Consider the following 14,744-nt stretch of genomic DNA (forward strand, 5'->3'; position numbering starts at 1 on the left):
ATGTCACTGCCTCATCATCAGGCAAGGCTGTAGACGGGAAAACATAGGTTATGCAATTTGAGAAATGGGTTAATCCACTCATGCATAAGGATGCGCTCCCTACCGGGGCGGTACAACAACTTCCACCTCGCCAGTTAGCCCGGTGAATGACTGTCCCGTATATCTCTGATTACTATACAACGGTTATGCGTGTCATCAAGCTCACACGCTCCGGGGTGACTTTGATGCTAGTCACAATTTGATTTCAGGAGGAAGCGCCCGCAGATACGAACAACCAGCTCTATCTGCTGGTCTTTTCTGTAAAGAGCGTCCCGCGACGGGATAATTATAGTCAACATGAAGAGTACAAGAGGACTTCAGCTTGCGTTTAGAATTTACAAACGGAGTCATCATCACTCTGTCGGAATTATAGGAGCGCCTTTTTCCAAAGGACAGGTGAGAATGTATTGCTGTCAATCACATTTCCTGCAGTTGAATTACATATTTATGGGTTATAGTTCGATAACATCATCGAACCATCGCGAAATAACCAATTCAACACTTAAACATGCATGTGCCGCAGCCGAGGGATGGAGTGGAGCGAGGACCCGACCTGATCCGCAGCGCTGGATTGGTGGAGAAGCTTAAGGCACAAGGTGACGTTCGGACGCATTTACAGTCAGTTTATAGTACTGTATGTACCGACACCATAAAGCCTAGCCTACTGCTCAAAAAAGGACCCTCCACCTTGTAGAAATGGAGAGTTACATATTAATGTGAATACCAGAACAGATTTGACACAAAGTTATCAGTAATTCTTTTTTAAAGATATATATTTATAGAATACTAAGTCGAAATCTCAATATCTGAGGCGTATCTGTTTAAAATAGACTGAAGAACCTCTAGGATCTTGGAAAATCATGACTCCAGTGTGTGGCATACAATCCTTTTCATCAATAATTCAAGTTGAACTAATCTGTTTGATATAGGCCTAATGTTATATGACCCTATTTCTTTTTAGAGCAACAAAAACGGTATGGGATGAATTAAAGGATGAAATAGATGCTCTATGGTGTGTTGGGAAGACAATCTCTCGTAGGCTAATGCTTAGTTATACAGTCTCCTTACAGGCAGAGCTAAAAGTGGTTGAAAAGGATCAGTGGGTGTAATGGATAAACAGGATCAGATCAGTGTGCTTGTGTGTGAGAAAGGCAGAGAAAGATGAGAGGGAGAGAGAGCGTGTTCACGTGGGATCACAGTCATTCTAGGCACCCTGTTTTATTCATGGCACAAGGGGCAGGATGTGATAGGTCTAGCTCATCTGACCTTGTGCCTCCCCCCCAAAGTGTGTGTGTGTGTGTTCATGGGGCCGGACCATGTTAACCCATTTATCTCAGTAACAATCAGTAAAAAAAATCCAAGGCAAGTCAATACTTAGCCCAACTAGATGTTCCAAAAGATCAGAGTTCTTACTTTCTAACTGTAACAGAGCTAGCTGATAGTCACTCATTAGTAATACATTCAACCCTGTAGAGTTCATTCACATCAGTTTAGGAAATATTTGTTTTGAATTTTGGCTTACATTGTAAAATGCATGACGTCAGTGTAGTCAAACAGCAACAATATCTGATATTTACCACATGAACAATGTGGAGAAATTGAGTTATCTTGAGAGCATTCATGCCTCTTCTTACTTTGTACAAAGCATTGGGTGTTTTGGTGCAGCAATGTGACCACGGATATGTTATACCTGGGGCTGTTTTGAAACACCAGGACACATCATGATTAGACACAAATCCCATTGTGAAGAATTCACATTATGCATAATACTTTCCAATGTCTCTTCAGATCTCATAGATCTTGCATAGACATGAAGTTGACATGGCATAGACATGGTTCCTGGTTCTCATCTCCACCATGATTGTTCTTCAACAGGATGTGATGTCAAGGACTACGGAAATCTGATGTTCGAGGAGTTTTCCAGTGATGAGCCAATCAGCCGCGTGAAGAGACCTCGAGCGGTGGGCCGCGCCAACGAGCGCCTGGCTGGCGCTGTGGAGGAGGTGAAGAAAGAGGGGCGTACCTGTGTAATGCTGGGCGGAGATCACAGGTGATTGACAAGTCTCCATCACCCCACTTCACTGCTCATCAATGATCCATGAATCAATGATCTATTCTGATCAATTTACTTTTCCAATATCAAATTCAGCATTGAGGTCAATTTTGTCTTCCACGTAAATTCTCTCTGACATGGCCCATGTCCAGTACAACTGACGTGAACGCTCTGACCTGTTTGTGTTGACTGTAGTTTGGCAATAGGCTCCATCCATGGCCATGCAGCAGCCCAGAAGGACCTGAGTGTGGTGTGGGTGGACGCCCACGCGGACATCAACACGCCCCTGACGTCCCCCACAGGCAACGTCCATGGACAGCCCATGTCCTACCTCATCCGAGAGCTGCACTCAAAGGTGACCTGCGGTCTAGTCTCTGTCTGACTCCCCCTCTATTTCTTATTCTCGCCCCCAATATAAAGGAGAATATTAAAAAGAGGGGCATAAATGATGCAAAAAGAGCTTTGTTATTTTCAGTTAGTCTTTATATCTTTACAGTGGTTTTCATATTCTCATACGTCACAGTTCAATGTGTTCAATTTTCCTCCAAATTATTTTGCATTGTTAGCATTTGTTATGTTCTCATCTTGTTCTTACCAAACCCATGTCTTTGGCAATAACTGGATTTAAAGTTATGCAAACTACTTTTTGCAACGTCTATTGTTCAATCAATAGTTCTCTATTTTATACCTGTCTGTCTGGTCAAATGAACCACATCAAGTTCTCAGAAACCTCTTCAGTAGTGGCCTTCTGGAAAGGGAGGAAGTTAGTGAAAACATGAGATAGGGCCCAGTCATATCAACCTTGACTGTTTCTCAACAGATTGTCATGTTATGTGATATGCTTTACAGCAGAAAATCACAACTGCCTGGTTTCCAGGACAGGTAATAGACTTTGTTCTAGACTAACTGCCATCTCAAGTTTAGATCCGCCATTACAAGTACGGTAGATAATACAGTGCAAAGCTGTCAGTATAGAACTAGAGCTTGTTTGAGTTGTTTTGGATACTGAGCTTGTGTTTCTTATGGAAGTTTGCATGTGTATAATCTACTTTAGATCCCAGTTATACCCAACTTCTCGTGGATCAAGCCTTGTGTATCAGCCAAAGATGTTGTCTACATTGGTCTTAGAGACGTGGACCCAGAAGAGCAGTATGTACACACACACACACACAAGAGATCTGCAGACAGCCTGTGCATGCTTGCACATTTTGTACCATTAACCCTAAATCTGAATAAAACAGCTGCATGTGAACACCACACCATCCATAGTCTCAGCATCTCTTCCCATTTCAGCTACATCCTGAAGTACCTGGGCATTAAGGTGTTCTCCATGACAGACGTGGATCACCTGGGCATAGCCAGAGTGATGGAGGAGACCTGCGACCACATGTTCTCCAAGTAGGTCGTCCTCTTTAGTGTTCATCTCTACAGTATGCTTCCTCGTTTGTCTTGACGGATCTGTGACGATCACTGTTCTCCAGAGTGAAGAAGCCCATCCACCTGAGCTACGACATCGATGCCCTGGACCCGTCCATATCCCCTGCCACAGGCACCCCCGTGATAGGAGGGCTCACCTACAGGGAGGGGGTCTATGTCACGGAGCACATCTGTCAGACAGGTGGGCTGTGCTGTACAGATGCATACTTACAGACATGCACCTCTGTCACACACACGGGATCCTGGGAAAATGTGTTGACCTCGATGTCTCCCCTCTGGCAGGTCTCTTGTCTGCCCTGGACATGGTGGAGGTGAATCCCAAGCGCGGGAAGACGGAGGAGGAAGTTCGATCTACGGTCAGCGCCGCTGTTGACCTTGTGCTAGGCTGCTTCGGACGCCTCCGAGAGGGAAACCACCGTGCAGACTACCGCATGCCTGAGCCCTGACTGGTTGATTCAATGAGTAGGTGACTGACCGGTCGATTCATTGACTGACTGCCTGTTTGACTGAGATGATCGGATAGTTGGTTGGATAAATAGTCTGTCAAAAATGTTGGGTAGCTGACTGGATGACTGCACCTCAATGACAATTATTTCTCTGGAATCCAGTTGTATTGATTTGACAGCTTTTTATATTTCCTTAAAAATAAGATTAAATTGCTTTTTTTATCAAAAAACAATCTAAGCTATAATGGTGTTGATTTGTTGTGAGTTTGACAAATACAAAACACACAAGTCTTTAGTTAACATAAAATGTATTTCTGTAGAAAACATTCATTGATCACTCGCACGGAACAAGATTTCTCACACATTTCATAACAAATAAAGGACTGCATCTAGGATGAAACACAGCAACACTCCCTATACACACTATTACAGGAAGGAAGGCCTGGGCTGAGACAAGTGGCAGGAACAGAGCGACTGACTGAAGGAGTAGGAAGCTGGATGGAGCCTCAAGTGATCATTCTAGTCTCTTTCATTCCAGTGCCGAAGGGAGGATTCTTCCTAAAATCATAATCATCATTGATCACCAATCAGGAGTGAACTTGGGATCGTCCTCTGCATGCACTACAGGTTTACTTGTCTTCTGTATTTGACCAGGGCACAGAGGAGGAGGTGGTAGTCGACAGGAGAGAGGACAGGAAGGGGGAGTGAGTTATATAAAGTGAAAGGTTGAAAGAGAGAGATGGGAGGGGGGGGGGGGGCATACAATGACAGACGGTGTACTTCGACCCCTGGGCTGAAATAGACCCTGGGCCGACACACACTATTGGTGAAGAGAGGGGGCAGGGGCACATTGCTGACAAAGGGGCTTGGGGAAACAGGCCAATGAGAGACTGGACAGCGATTCAGGGAGGAGGGAGAGATGAGGGAGGAGAGCATGGAAGGGGAGAACAAGACTGGAGGGAAAACCAAAGGTCCCTCCAAAGATGTGACAGTCCCAGTCACCTGTAATGGTTCATGCACAGCGAATCAGACAGGACTAATCGCACAATGAGTTAGACCCCCGTCGACAGACCTAAACTCTTGTTAACAATCACATGAACACTCCACATACTGCAGCCATGTCTGACAATCAATACAACTAACCCTTCTCCGAATCCACGAGCTCCAGTCTGAATGTCTACCTTCTGAACAAGACTTCAGAGTCTGGAGGATAGGGGGTTTATATGGGCCATGTCTGTGAGCGAGAGAGAAAGAGAGAGGTAAATGGTGCCGTTTCATAGGATAGCAGGAAGATGGTAAGCATGGGACTGACAGGAGTGAAAAGGGAACAAAGGGAGAGAAAGAGGAGTGTTGAGGATGTTGGTACAGAGGGGAGGAGAAGGGAAGGACAGCACCTGTGCAAAAAATTACGACCGGCCAGTGATCTCTTTTCCACAAGGTTCAGAGCGGAAAGGCAGTATTGTTCCTGGGTGGGTCTATGGCTAATATAGATACCAGGTAATGTAAGTGGATTGTAAAGATGGAACAGTTACTACGGGTAAGACAGCTGCAGTCAGAGTGTGCAAAACCCATCATGAAAGGCACAGACTACAATCCACTTTGGTCACACGCACACAAACATCATACGCACACGTTCACAACACACACTTCCGATAAAAATAAATGTGTCAGACCACATGAGCAGCCAGAGGCCCTGCTCCCCACGGAGAGAGAGAGAGACCAGAGGGGTGGACAGGAAGATGGAGGGAGGGATGAGAGGGAGTGGAAGGAGGGGAAGGCTGTTCCACGCTCTCAAGTTGACAGATACAGTCTCTGGAGCTCTGAGGAGGAAGAGAGGTGTTCATTTGTCGATCAGTCTGTCTCATCCAGGCTGCAACGTCTTCGGAACTCCTGGCCTCTCTCGTGAATCCACTTATTAGACACTGGGGAGAGAGAGGGAGAGAGTGTAAGAGAGAGACCCCTACCCCTCCACCTAACTCTTATTAACCAGCTAGGGAGACTGCTTGGCAGACTGGCATGGATGCTCACCCCACTTGTTGCCTACCAGGACTGGGCATGCTGCATGTCTGGTGCTGTAGTCTCCCTCCCCACTGGGAAACAGGTTGTACCAGAACACTGCCGTGCCCTGGAACACACACAAAAGGTAAATCTTCTCATTGTTTCCTGTGGCCTACTCCTCAAACACGCCTGGCCCGCCATAATCCCCCAACACGAGTGAACACACCTTTTTGGGCACTACTGCTGCCCCTACGTCAGTGAAGACAGTGGCGCCCCCTGATGGCACGTCACTCATCTGCAACACACAGGGTAGGGGTAGGGCAAATAAGACGAGGCAGTACAACTCATATTTGGAGGACTGGGAGATGAAGGTGGAGTTCCTCACGTATATCAGCCAGGTGGCGATGCGGTTACCAGTCCCCAGCTCTTTAAAAGCATCTGGTTCATCTTTCTACAAAAGAAACACACACACACACACAAAAGGTTTGTGATACTGAGGCATGTCCCGTTACCTTAACATGGATGAATTCAAGCCTGCTAATGTACATACGATTGAACAATAAACCACATTTACTGGAAATTATCATTCAAAAGTCATCAACCTTAATAACAAGTGTGTGTGTGTGTCAATCATCATTCTCTTCATGCTTAGTCATCCACTAGTTCACACAGCTCATATTTCCAGTACAGGAATAGAAGGAGGGAGAAAGAGAGAGGGAGGGAGACAGAGGAGTTGCTGTTTACCCGTCCAAAGTCAAAGTGGGGTTCATACTGCCCTCCTACACCATAATTTGCCACCTGAGGACACAGAGAAAAAGCACAGTAAACACAGAGGCCAGACACACACTGCCCCAGTGGTGATTCTAGTGTACTGTACCCCTCCCCCACCCCCCCCAGTGGTGATCCAGCTGCCCTGCACTCCGGGAAGTCATCCACGAGCGAGTCACCTGCAGCTCCTCTGCCGTCTTCACATCCAGACCCGTGATGTCTTCGATCCGCTGGTTGATCTTGTCCACCACGGCGTGTTCGTACGATGCCAGCCACGCACTGGAGAGGAGAGGAGAGGTACTCACACGCGGGCACACACGTGACGCAGGTCCGTACGTGCTTACAAACGCCTCCGGACAGACGGGCGGATCAGTGTTTTCATGTGTCTGTAATTCTGTTATGGTTCACAAAATCTGAAGAGGGTTGGTTAGTTGCAAGCAGACAGGACAGCTAGTTGAAACGGAGCAGAGAAATCTTGCAAATGAAAGACAGGACCACTGGGGGCGTTGCCTTGTCATCTATGTATCAACACCAGGACATCTCTGTGACACAAGACCCCTCTGACATAAGCATTTGAAATAACTTCAAATGGCATCAGTGATCAATCCCACCTCCCACAGTCCCCCAAGCAGACTGAAGCACAAAGAATATTTGTAAGGGTTTTAAATACTAATTGACCCAGTTCTGGAGGAGGATTGGCCTGCAGACTGCGCAGACAGCGGAGGGGGACTAGGGCGGGAGGGGTAGACGTCTCCTACAGGTGCACGACCAGGAGGAGGGTGACGAGAGGGAGAGCAGACAGAAGCGTGACCTGGTGACCCTTTAACCTTCGCACCCCTTACCTCTTGGAGACTCTGTAATGGGCGGTGGTCAGTTTCCCTGTCTGGGGGTCATGCACGGTGGCTCGCCTTAGCTAGCTCCCCCGACACAGAGAGAGAAAGAGTTGGGGAGGGGGTGAGACAGATGGAGAGAGAGAAAGAAGGAGAGAGAGATGATTGATCACTAGCTGATAGAGATGTATGTGTTGTTGGAGAGCTAAGCTGATACCGGACTAGCCATGCTTCAGTACAGAAAGAGGGATGCAGCATGCCAGTTATGCTGCCTGGACTGGAAGCACGTCTCTCCTGGCCTGGCAGCCAATCACAGGAAGCCCCTCTGTGGCCGGCTTTAAGTCCTCATCCTCCATCTTGTTATCAAGTCATGGTAGTGGCAGCATGACACCCTGGTCAGAGCACTGGAAGTATCCCTTACTTAAGCACCAGGTATATAAATAACCACAGGAATATATTTATACAGCAGTGGTGCAATGTATCAGTATGTTCTTGTCTTCTGCCAATGAAGAACATGTATTTGCTAGACTCCAATTGAAAGCTCCCAGACGTGCCTCCGAGTTCAGTCATATGGCTAACCGCTTGAGGGAGGCTAGCCGTACTCTAAACCAAGGTGTCCTGCCCAAGCAGTGGTGCAAGGGGCGGGACTCAGGGATGACAGGGGTTGGGCTCCACCCCCCCCCTCTTACCTCTTGCTGATGCGATAGTGAGCGGTCTCCAGCACACCAGTGACAGGGTTGGAGATGGTGGCTCGACGCAGCTGTGGAGCCAAGCCCCCAACACGACACGGGTTACAGGGACACTTCCCCCCTCCCTCACACCGACAGGTCGGCGCACACTACCCAACGCCATGCACACTATGCTAGCCGACACTGGGCTGCTAGGCAAGGCTAACCTGGCGAGGCTAGGCTAGGCTAAGCTAGGCATCCGTGTCGTTCCGTCCTGCTCACACACCACTTTCACTAATGCTATAATATCCTTTGTCCTAGTAGCTAGGAAAACAAGATTAAAAGGGATATTCCCGGAAATACTAAACTTAACCCACTCTACACAGCACTACTGTGCTAGCTTTGTGATGTCTGGGTCTCACCCCCAGTCCCAGCAGAGCTGAGCATGGCTGCTGGGCAGCCAGTGTGGAGCCGACAGGAGCCATCATGGACACCGTCCTCATGCAGGGTGGAGAGCGCAGTTCAAGGGTGTTGATGGGACATGCATGACCATGTTGATATTTTCACATCAAACACTACCGTACACTCCACCATAGCCCCCATCAGTCAAGGGCAGATAGGGTCGAAACAGCACTGTGCTTCCACACACACTTCAGTTGTCGTTTTTTGATGTGTTTTTTTGAGAAACCAAATCAAGTCCTTCTTAACAGTAAGTATTTTAACAGTATTTTCAAATGGTATTTGAGCCAGGCATGTTGTTGGATGACTCTCTGCAGCTGACTGAGGCGAAGCGTCTAGCTCGGAGACTGGACTCACCCGAGGTTTGGCCAGCTCCTTGACCTTCTCGATCTCCTCGTTCGACATGATATCGTGGTAGCGTACAATACGGGGGCGGTCCCACTCATCTTCCTGCTTCACTGGACCAATCACGTACATCGGGTGTCGGTTGTTGTCAAAGTAACGACAGAACATGCGCTTCTGTCTGCGAGGGGTCTTAGAGAGAGAGAGATTAAGAGGATGAAAGACAAAATAGAGAAGATAACGTTTATTTCCTAAACATGGTATAACAACCTATAATGTTAGGAGAATCCAAACAGAGCCTTTGAGTTTGTGCACGTGTGTGTGTGTGTGTGAGAGAGAGAGTGCCTACCATCGTGATGCCCTCTCCGCGACACAGCTTCTCATACTTCCTCCGCTCAGGCAGGTAGTCTGCCTCCTTCTTCTCCTTCCCCTGGTCTTTGCTCTCTTTCTTCCCGCCCTCCTCCTCCTCCGCCTTCCTCTGCTTAGCCAGCTGGTACTCAAAATACTTTAGGTTGCCGTTGGCTCGCTGGTGGGCTGGGTCTGGGGGACACAACATTAGGGGTATAACCTGATGTCCATCTTAGGAAGTCCCTTACCAAGTCCCTTGCTTCAAGTCGTTTGTCCAAAACCTCAGTGAGAAAAATGTCCCCTCTCACCCAGTATCAAGCTGCATCATGACATGCTGAATGAACCCAAGACAATATGCCTGACTGTATTTACAAATAGTATTTGATCCAGAAGTGCCAGAGCACTCACCCAGGGCGAGCAGCCTCTTGGTGTGCTCCAGGGCTCTCTCCAGCTCCCCCTGCTGGTAGATGGAGTAGCTGAGGTAGTCCAGGATGGTGACGGCGTCGATGAGGCTGCCCTCCCCCTGGTCCAGCTGCTTCAGCGCCTGGGCCATCCACAGCTCCGTGTGGTAGTAGTCGGCGTCGGAGTATGCGATCTTTCCCAGCTCGTAGCAGTCCTCCACGGTCATGGTGCTCTGGAAGGCCAGCCCTGGGGAGGTGCCTGGAGGAGGGGGGGACGGGGGACGACACAGGTGAGTGCATGCAGTGACACACAAAAACACAAACAAACACACTCATAAGGGACACAGGAAGATATTGGGAATGTGTACGGTACAAGTGTGTCATTCAACTGATTTTATCTTGGGGAGCATTGTCACACTAAAACTTTACAGACTTCATGGGTCCTCTGTGGGTGTGAGTGCGTCTCCCAGCCTCACCTGGCAGCTCCCCGGTGGAGATGGCGTGCGTGTCCAGCTTGTAGGTGTCCTGCAGCCTCATCAGGGCCTTGGCGGCGCCAGTCTGGTCGTCATCGTTTGGGAAGTGCTGCCTCTGAATGGTCAGGTTGGAGATAAAACCTGGAGAGAGGATTCAGATAGATAGAAGATACAGACATAAGCATCACTTTCCCTAAAGGAAAATAAAGACCTCTCCTTCCTGAGCTTTCATCATGTGATGCTGCATGGGTACTTTCTCATCAGTGTGCATGTGTATGTTGGTACTACTGGGTTTTTAATACACGCGTGTGTGTGTGTCTTGGTATTAAGAGTGCTGCTGACCATCCGACACGTCTGTGAGGACCAGGTTCTCCAGCTCTCCCCACTCAGTGTTGAGTCTCTTCATCAGCTTGAAGGCGTTCACAGGGTGACCCAAGAAGCCCTCGGGGTCCTGGGTGGCTGTGGAGGTCAGGGCGTCCAGCCTCTCGGCCCACCTGGCCACACACACACAGAAATACAGCTGTCCATTAACAGGAACCACTCAATGACCATGGAAAAGGCTTTCATTCATGCAACACACCCTGTTATGGTGGTATACTGGACTAGTCACTATTCAAACACAATAGCAGGTGAGGAGAAGTAGGTCTACCTAGCCAAGCTCATTGTTAAACACATACATGGTGATATTATATTTCATGGGACAGGTGAGACAAGATCCAGTTATGCTATTTAGTCTTCCAGAGCTTTCTGTCTCCTGCTCTCTCATACAAACAAACAAAGGAAGGAACAGAGATGGTGGGATGGTAAAACACCCATTTGTGCACAAAGAAAGAAAGGGAGTCCGGTGGCTGAGCGGTTAGGGAGTCGGGATAGTAATCTGAAGGTTACCGGTTTGATTCCTTAACTTCACCCTACTTGCCTCGGGGGGAATGTCCCTGTACTTACTGTAAGTCGCTCTGGATAAGTGTCTGCTAAAATGACTAAATGTAAATGCAAGAAAGAAAAAAAGAAATAATTAATTAATCTACCCATCAGGTGGTTCTCTTACTTTTTGACTCGCCCTAGCTTGCTCTCCTCTGCTCTGATGTAGTCCTTCAGAGAAATGACCAGGTCTTTCTCTGTGAACAACAGGTCTGTCATCTGGCCTGGGGAACACACACACAAACAAACAAACAATCAGCTAACCACACATTGCCAGACACAAACAATGCTCAGACAGAATTAGATTTTTCAATCAATGCCTGAAAACAAGAACTCACAGTGTGCATATTACCAATAAAAAAGTTTGTACAGTGCTCATTGATTTAAACCAAATCAATAGAGTCAACAGCAAGTTGGTTATGATCGCAAGGTAAAGAGAGATGGAAAAAGAGAGATTTACCAATGGAGGTGAAGAAGTCATTGTGAGCCGAGGTGGCGTAGAGGAGACAGCTCAGTAACACGCACCAGCAGCTAGCCCTCTGCTCCATCCTCACACTGCTGCCTGGCTGCCTGGCTCTGTACAGGACACAGGTGGACATGGGCCCAGCGTCACTCTGGGGTAGGATACTACAGCTAGACGAAGATGAGGAGGACAAGGAGGAAAATCCCCTGTCCAGGACATATTTTCTCGAAAGACAAACATTTCTTAAACATTTAGATAAAACCAACTTAGAATCCAAATATGCAAGTCTCACATGAGCACAGCACTCAAAACCAGTAAAGTCATTTGTTTGAATGAAACTTCAAAAGTAAGTCCAGTTAGCTTAACATAATTATCTTCATGTTAATCCACTGAGGCTGTCTAGAGGGGTGCTTGTGATCAGAAAGGCAGCCTGCTGGTAGCCTGATACCAGGGCTTAGCTCTGAAGGCTCCTGCCAGGCCTGCCCTTTCCTTGTGAAAGGAGCTCTGTAGTACCCTCTGAGTGGACATGGGCCCTCCCAATACCAACTCTGGCAGTGTACCATACCCCCCGCCTGCCCTGCCTCTGCCCAACCAGCGCTGGGCCTTTCACTGCCCTGCCTCTGCCCAACCAGCGCTGGGCCTTTCACTGCCCTGCCTCTGCCCAACCAGCGCTGGGCCTTTCACTGCCCTGCCTCTGCCCAACCAGCGCTGGGCCTTTCACTGCCCTGCCTCTGCCCAACCAGCGCTGGGCCTTTCACTGCTACTACTCACCTCCCCATGCCTGGAACGACTTCATAAAAAACAACTACTCAACTACAGATCTACTACAAGTCATTCACTGAGTTCTTCTACAGCCAGATCGACTACTAAACCTGACTGGATAATGGCGTACGCTAGCCGGTCTGATCAAACCCACGGAGTGCTTCAGATGAACTGCAGGGCTACACCCCCCTACGAGACAGCAAGTCACTGTTTTACATTTACATTTACATTTAGTCATTTAGCAGACGCTCTTATCCAGAGCGACTTACAGTAAGTACAGGGACATTCCCCCCGAGGCAAGTAGGGTGAAGTGCCTTGCCCAAGGACACAACGTCAGTTGACCGGGAATCGAACTGGCAACCTTCGGATTACTAGCCCGATTCCCTCACCGCTCAGCCACCTGACTCCCTGGAGTCAGGTGGAGTTTTATTTGGATAGTGTACATCTGTAAGTTCTCTATGACAGTGGTTCTCAAAGTGGGGACCCCGGACCATAGACAAGGGGTCCGCAAAATAATTTTCCATGAATTATAAAATTGTGCTGTATCATTAAAAAATAAATTAAAAAAATCTACAGTTGGGGACCATTTGCACCAATAAAACAAGAAAACTGTTTCCATTCAAGAGCACAAAGGGTATGCTGAATGGGTGTTACTATTATGGGGGGTGGTCCTTGGAAAATGTTTTCCCCTGTAAGGGGTCCCTGGCCCAAAAAAGTTTGAGAACCCTTGCTCTATGACATAGCTGCCCTGGCCAAGGTGACAGTCTCAGTAGATCTGCTGCAGGGTGTCCTCCTGAGAGAACAGCTGCATCTGAAGGACAGCAAGGAGATGTGGAGGACTGGGATGGAAGCGAGGGTAACTGTTTACTTACCACACAAGCCCATTTGGAAGGGCAACTGTTACAACGGGCAATTACGTTAGAGCAGAGCACGTCTACACACACACAAAGACAACATACTGCAGTGGAATGGAATTGAGCAGGACAGACTACAAGGCGGATGGGGAAAGTTCTAGAAGCCCAGAACTGTCCGTTTTCCGCTCTAATTCTAGTTGTGCCATTAGGAGCTACAGTAAACACCACATCCTAACGTGCAGTGAGTGCGACTGCCTCGCTGTCTATCCCAGTAGGTTGCCGGCACAGCAGCCATATTGGCAGCCTAATTGGTAAAATAAAACGAGTCCTGACATAAACCCAAGGAATGTTTCAAACTTCTTGCCGAAGTAACGACAGTTTCAAAGGATAGGGGATAGTAAAAAGCGAGACTGCCACGTCCGTGCTCCTCCCCCCATCGCAGAATTTTGGGAGCACTCCTCATCCCCATCAAAATACGTATTATTTTCCTATTCCAGACGGAAATCGTAGCGCCAATGAGAGAAGGAAACGAGAAGCTAACTTGCTTATAAATGGATAGCAAGGTTTTCACTTCCCCAGTAAAAAAAATCAGGCAACCCGTGAACTAACAAATTAACGCAACTCTAATTAAATCGTGTGACAATAACTGCTTCTGAAAAGTTACTCACGCATGCTAAAATAAAAGCATGCACCTGACCTTAATATCACCTTTACGAATAAGTACGAAGAAAGATTTGTAATTCCTTGACTTAGTTTTTATTGACATCATAAACCGGTTAGATTGAGGTCAAATCAAAGCCTCCGGAGAGTGGGCGAGAAAGTGAAAATATGAGTGACAAGACACATTTTTTAAATTAGAGCACGTTTAACCTACTATAGCACAATAACTATGTTATCCTGGTGATTTACCTGTCTTTTACAGCCCACTAAGGAAGATGTGGTCGAAATAGCAAAATCACAAATGAAACAGGCTATTCACACAAAAGCGACAGCCAATATGAACAAGTAACACAATAAATAGTATTTCGAACCATAATAAGGTGTTTACGGTGGGCCTACCTTTTATTGTTTCGGCACAACGTTCTGAATGGAGCTAAAAAATCCTCGTGTCGATTGCTACTGCTGTTTTTTGCTAATCGTTGGAATGTGTGTTTAGAGCTAAACCGAGCTACGTTTGGGATCTATTCCATTTCGAAACATTGCATCCTCCCACTTGCCTTCAATCTTTTGGTTGTATTATTCTCAGGGAATTCATAACTAGGAGATAATTATATAGAAATAATACTATCTTATATTGCACATATATTGTACACTGACTGAATTATATTTTAGTTGTTAAAAAATACGTATGAGGGCACATGTTTTTGGAATGGGATGTATCCTTGCTCGACAGTGGTCTGCCTTTCTCCGATAACAAGGCTGTTGTCGCCACCTGGCGGCAGAATGAGCAGTGAGTAGAAAACCGGGCATGAACAAATGAAA

At 47.3% G+C, this 14,744-nt stretch overlaps 2 protein-coding genes across 2 annotated transcripts; one reads left to right on the forward strand and one right to left on the reverse strand.

The window, feature by feature from the left end:
- The first annotated feature begins 107 nt into the window (after positions 1 to 107).
- Positions 108 to 4,208, forward strand: arg1 (arginase 1). The gene is made up of 8 exons (XM_067244064.1): positions 108 to 435; positions 563 to 635; positions 1,915 to 2,089; positions 2,288 to 2,447; positions 3,147 to 3,241; positions 3,386 to 3,490; positions 3,574 to 3,710; positions 3,812 to 4,208. The coding sequence occupies exons 1-8, from the start codon at positions 337 to 339 to the stop codon at positions 3,973 to 3,975; spliced, it is 1,008 nt and encodes a 335-aa protein (XP_067100165.1). The 5' UTR covers positions 108 to 336; the 3' UTR covers positions 3,976 to 4,208.
- An 18-nt stretch (positions 4,209 to 4,226) lies between these two features.
- Positions 4,227 to 14,371, reverse strand: p4ha1a (prolyl 4-hydroxylase, alpha polypeptide I a). Its single transcript, XM_067244063.1, has 15 exons — positions 14,322 to 14,371; positions 11,644 to 11,759; positions 11,311 to 11,407; positions 10,605 to 10,756; positions 10,266 to 10,403; positions 9,797 to 10,048; positions 9,390 to 9,580; positions 9,056 to 9,232; positions 8,261 to 8,331; positions 6,921 to 7,020; positions 6,718 to 6,771; positions 6,359 to 6,424; positions 6,200 to 6,268; positions 6,004 to 6,100; positions 4,227 to 5,897 (listed from the first exon to the last, which is right to left on the reverse strand). The coding sequence occupies exons 2-15, from the start codon at positions 11,729 to 11,731 to the stop codon at positions 5,827 to 5,829; spliced, it is 1,623 nt and encodes a 540-aa protein (XP_067100164.1). The 5' UTR covers positions 11,732 to 11,759; positions 14,322 to 14,371; the 3' UTR covers positions 4,227 to 5,826.
- Between the last annotated feature and the right edge of the window lie 373 nt (positions 14,372 to 14,744).

This window comes from Osmerus mordax, chromosome 10 (assembly GCF_038355195.1).
Source record: "Osmerus mordax isolate fOsmMor3 chromosome 10, fOsmMor3.pri, whole genome shotgun sequence".
Taxonomy (NCBI): Eukaryota; Metazoa; Chordata; class Actinopteri; order Osmeriformes; family Osmeridae; genus Osmerus; species Osmerus mordax.

What these genes read in the sequence shown, in the direction of transcription:
- arg1 (XM_067244064.1), top strand. Translation starts at nt 337, where the DNA reads ATGAAGAGTACAAGAGGACTTCAGCTTGCGTTTAGAATTTACAAACGG. An exon ending in GGAGAAGCTTAAGGCACAAG is followed by an intron (nt 636 to 1,914) that starts GTGACGTTCGGA and finishes GTTCTTCAACAG; the next exon opens with GATGTGATGTCAAGGACTAC. An exon ending in TCCGAGAGCTGCACTCAAAG is followed by an intron (nt 2,448 to 3,146) that starts GTGACCTGCGGT and finishes AATCTACTTTAG; the next exon opens with ATCCCAGTTATACCCAACTT.
- p4ha1a (XM_067244063.1), bottom strand. Translation starts at nt 11,731, where the DNA reads ATGGAGCAGAGGGCTAGCTGCTGGTGCGTGTTACTGAGCTGTCTCCTC. An exon ending in TGACTTCTTCACCTCCATTG is followed by an intron (nt 11,408 to 11,643) that starts GTAAATCTCTCT and finishes TGTGTTCCCCAG; the next exon opens with GCCAGATGACAGACCTGTTG. An exon ending in AGGAGCTGGCCAAACCTCGG is followed by an intron (nt 8,332 to 9,055) that starts GTGAGTCCAGTC and finishes TTGGCTCCACAG; the next exon opens with CTGCGTCGAGCCACCATCTC.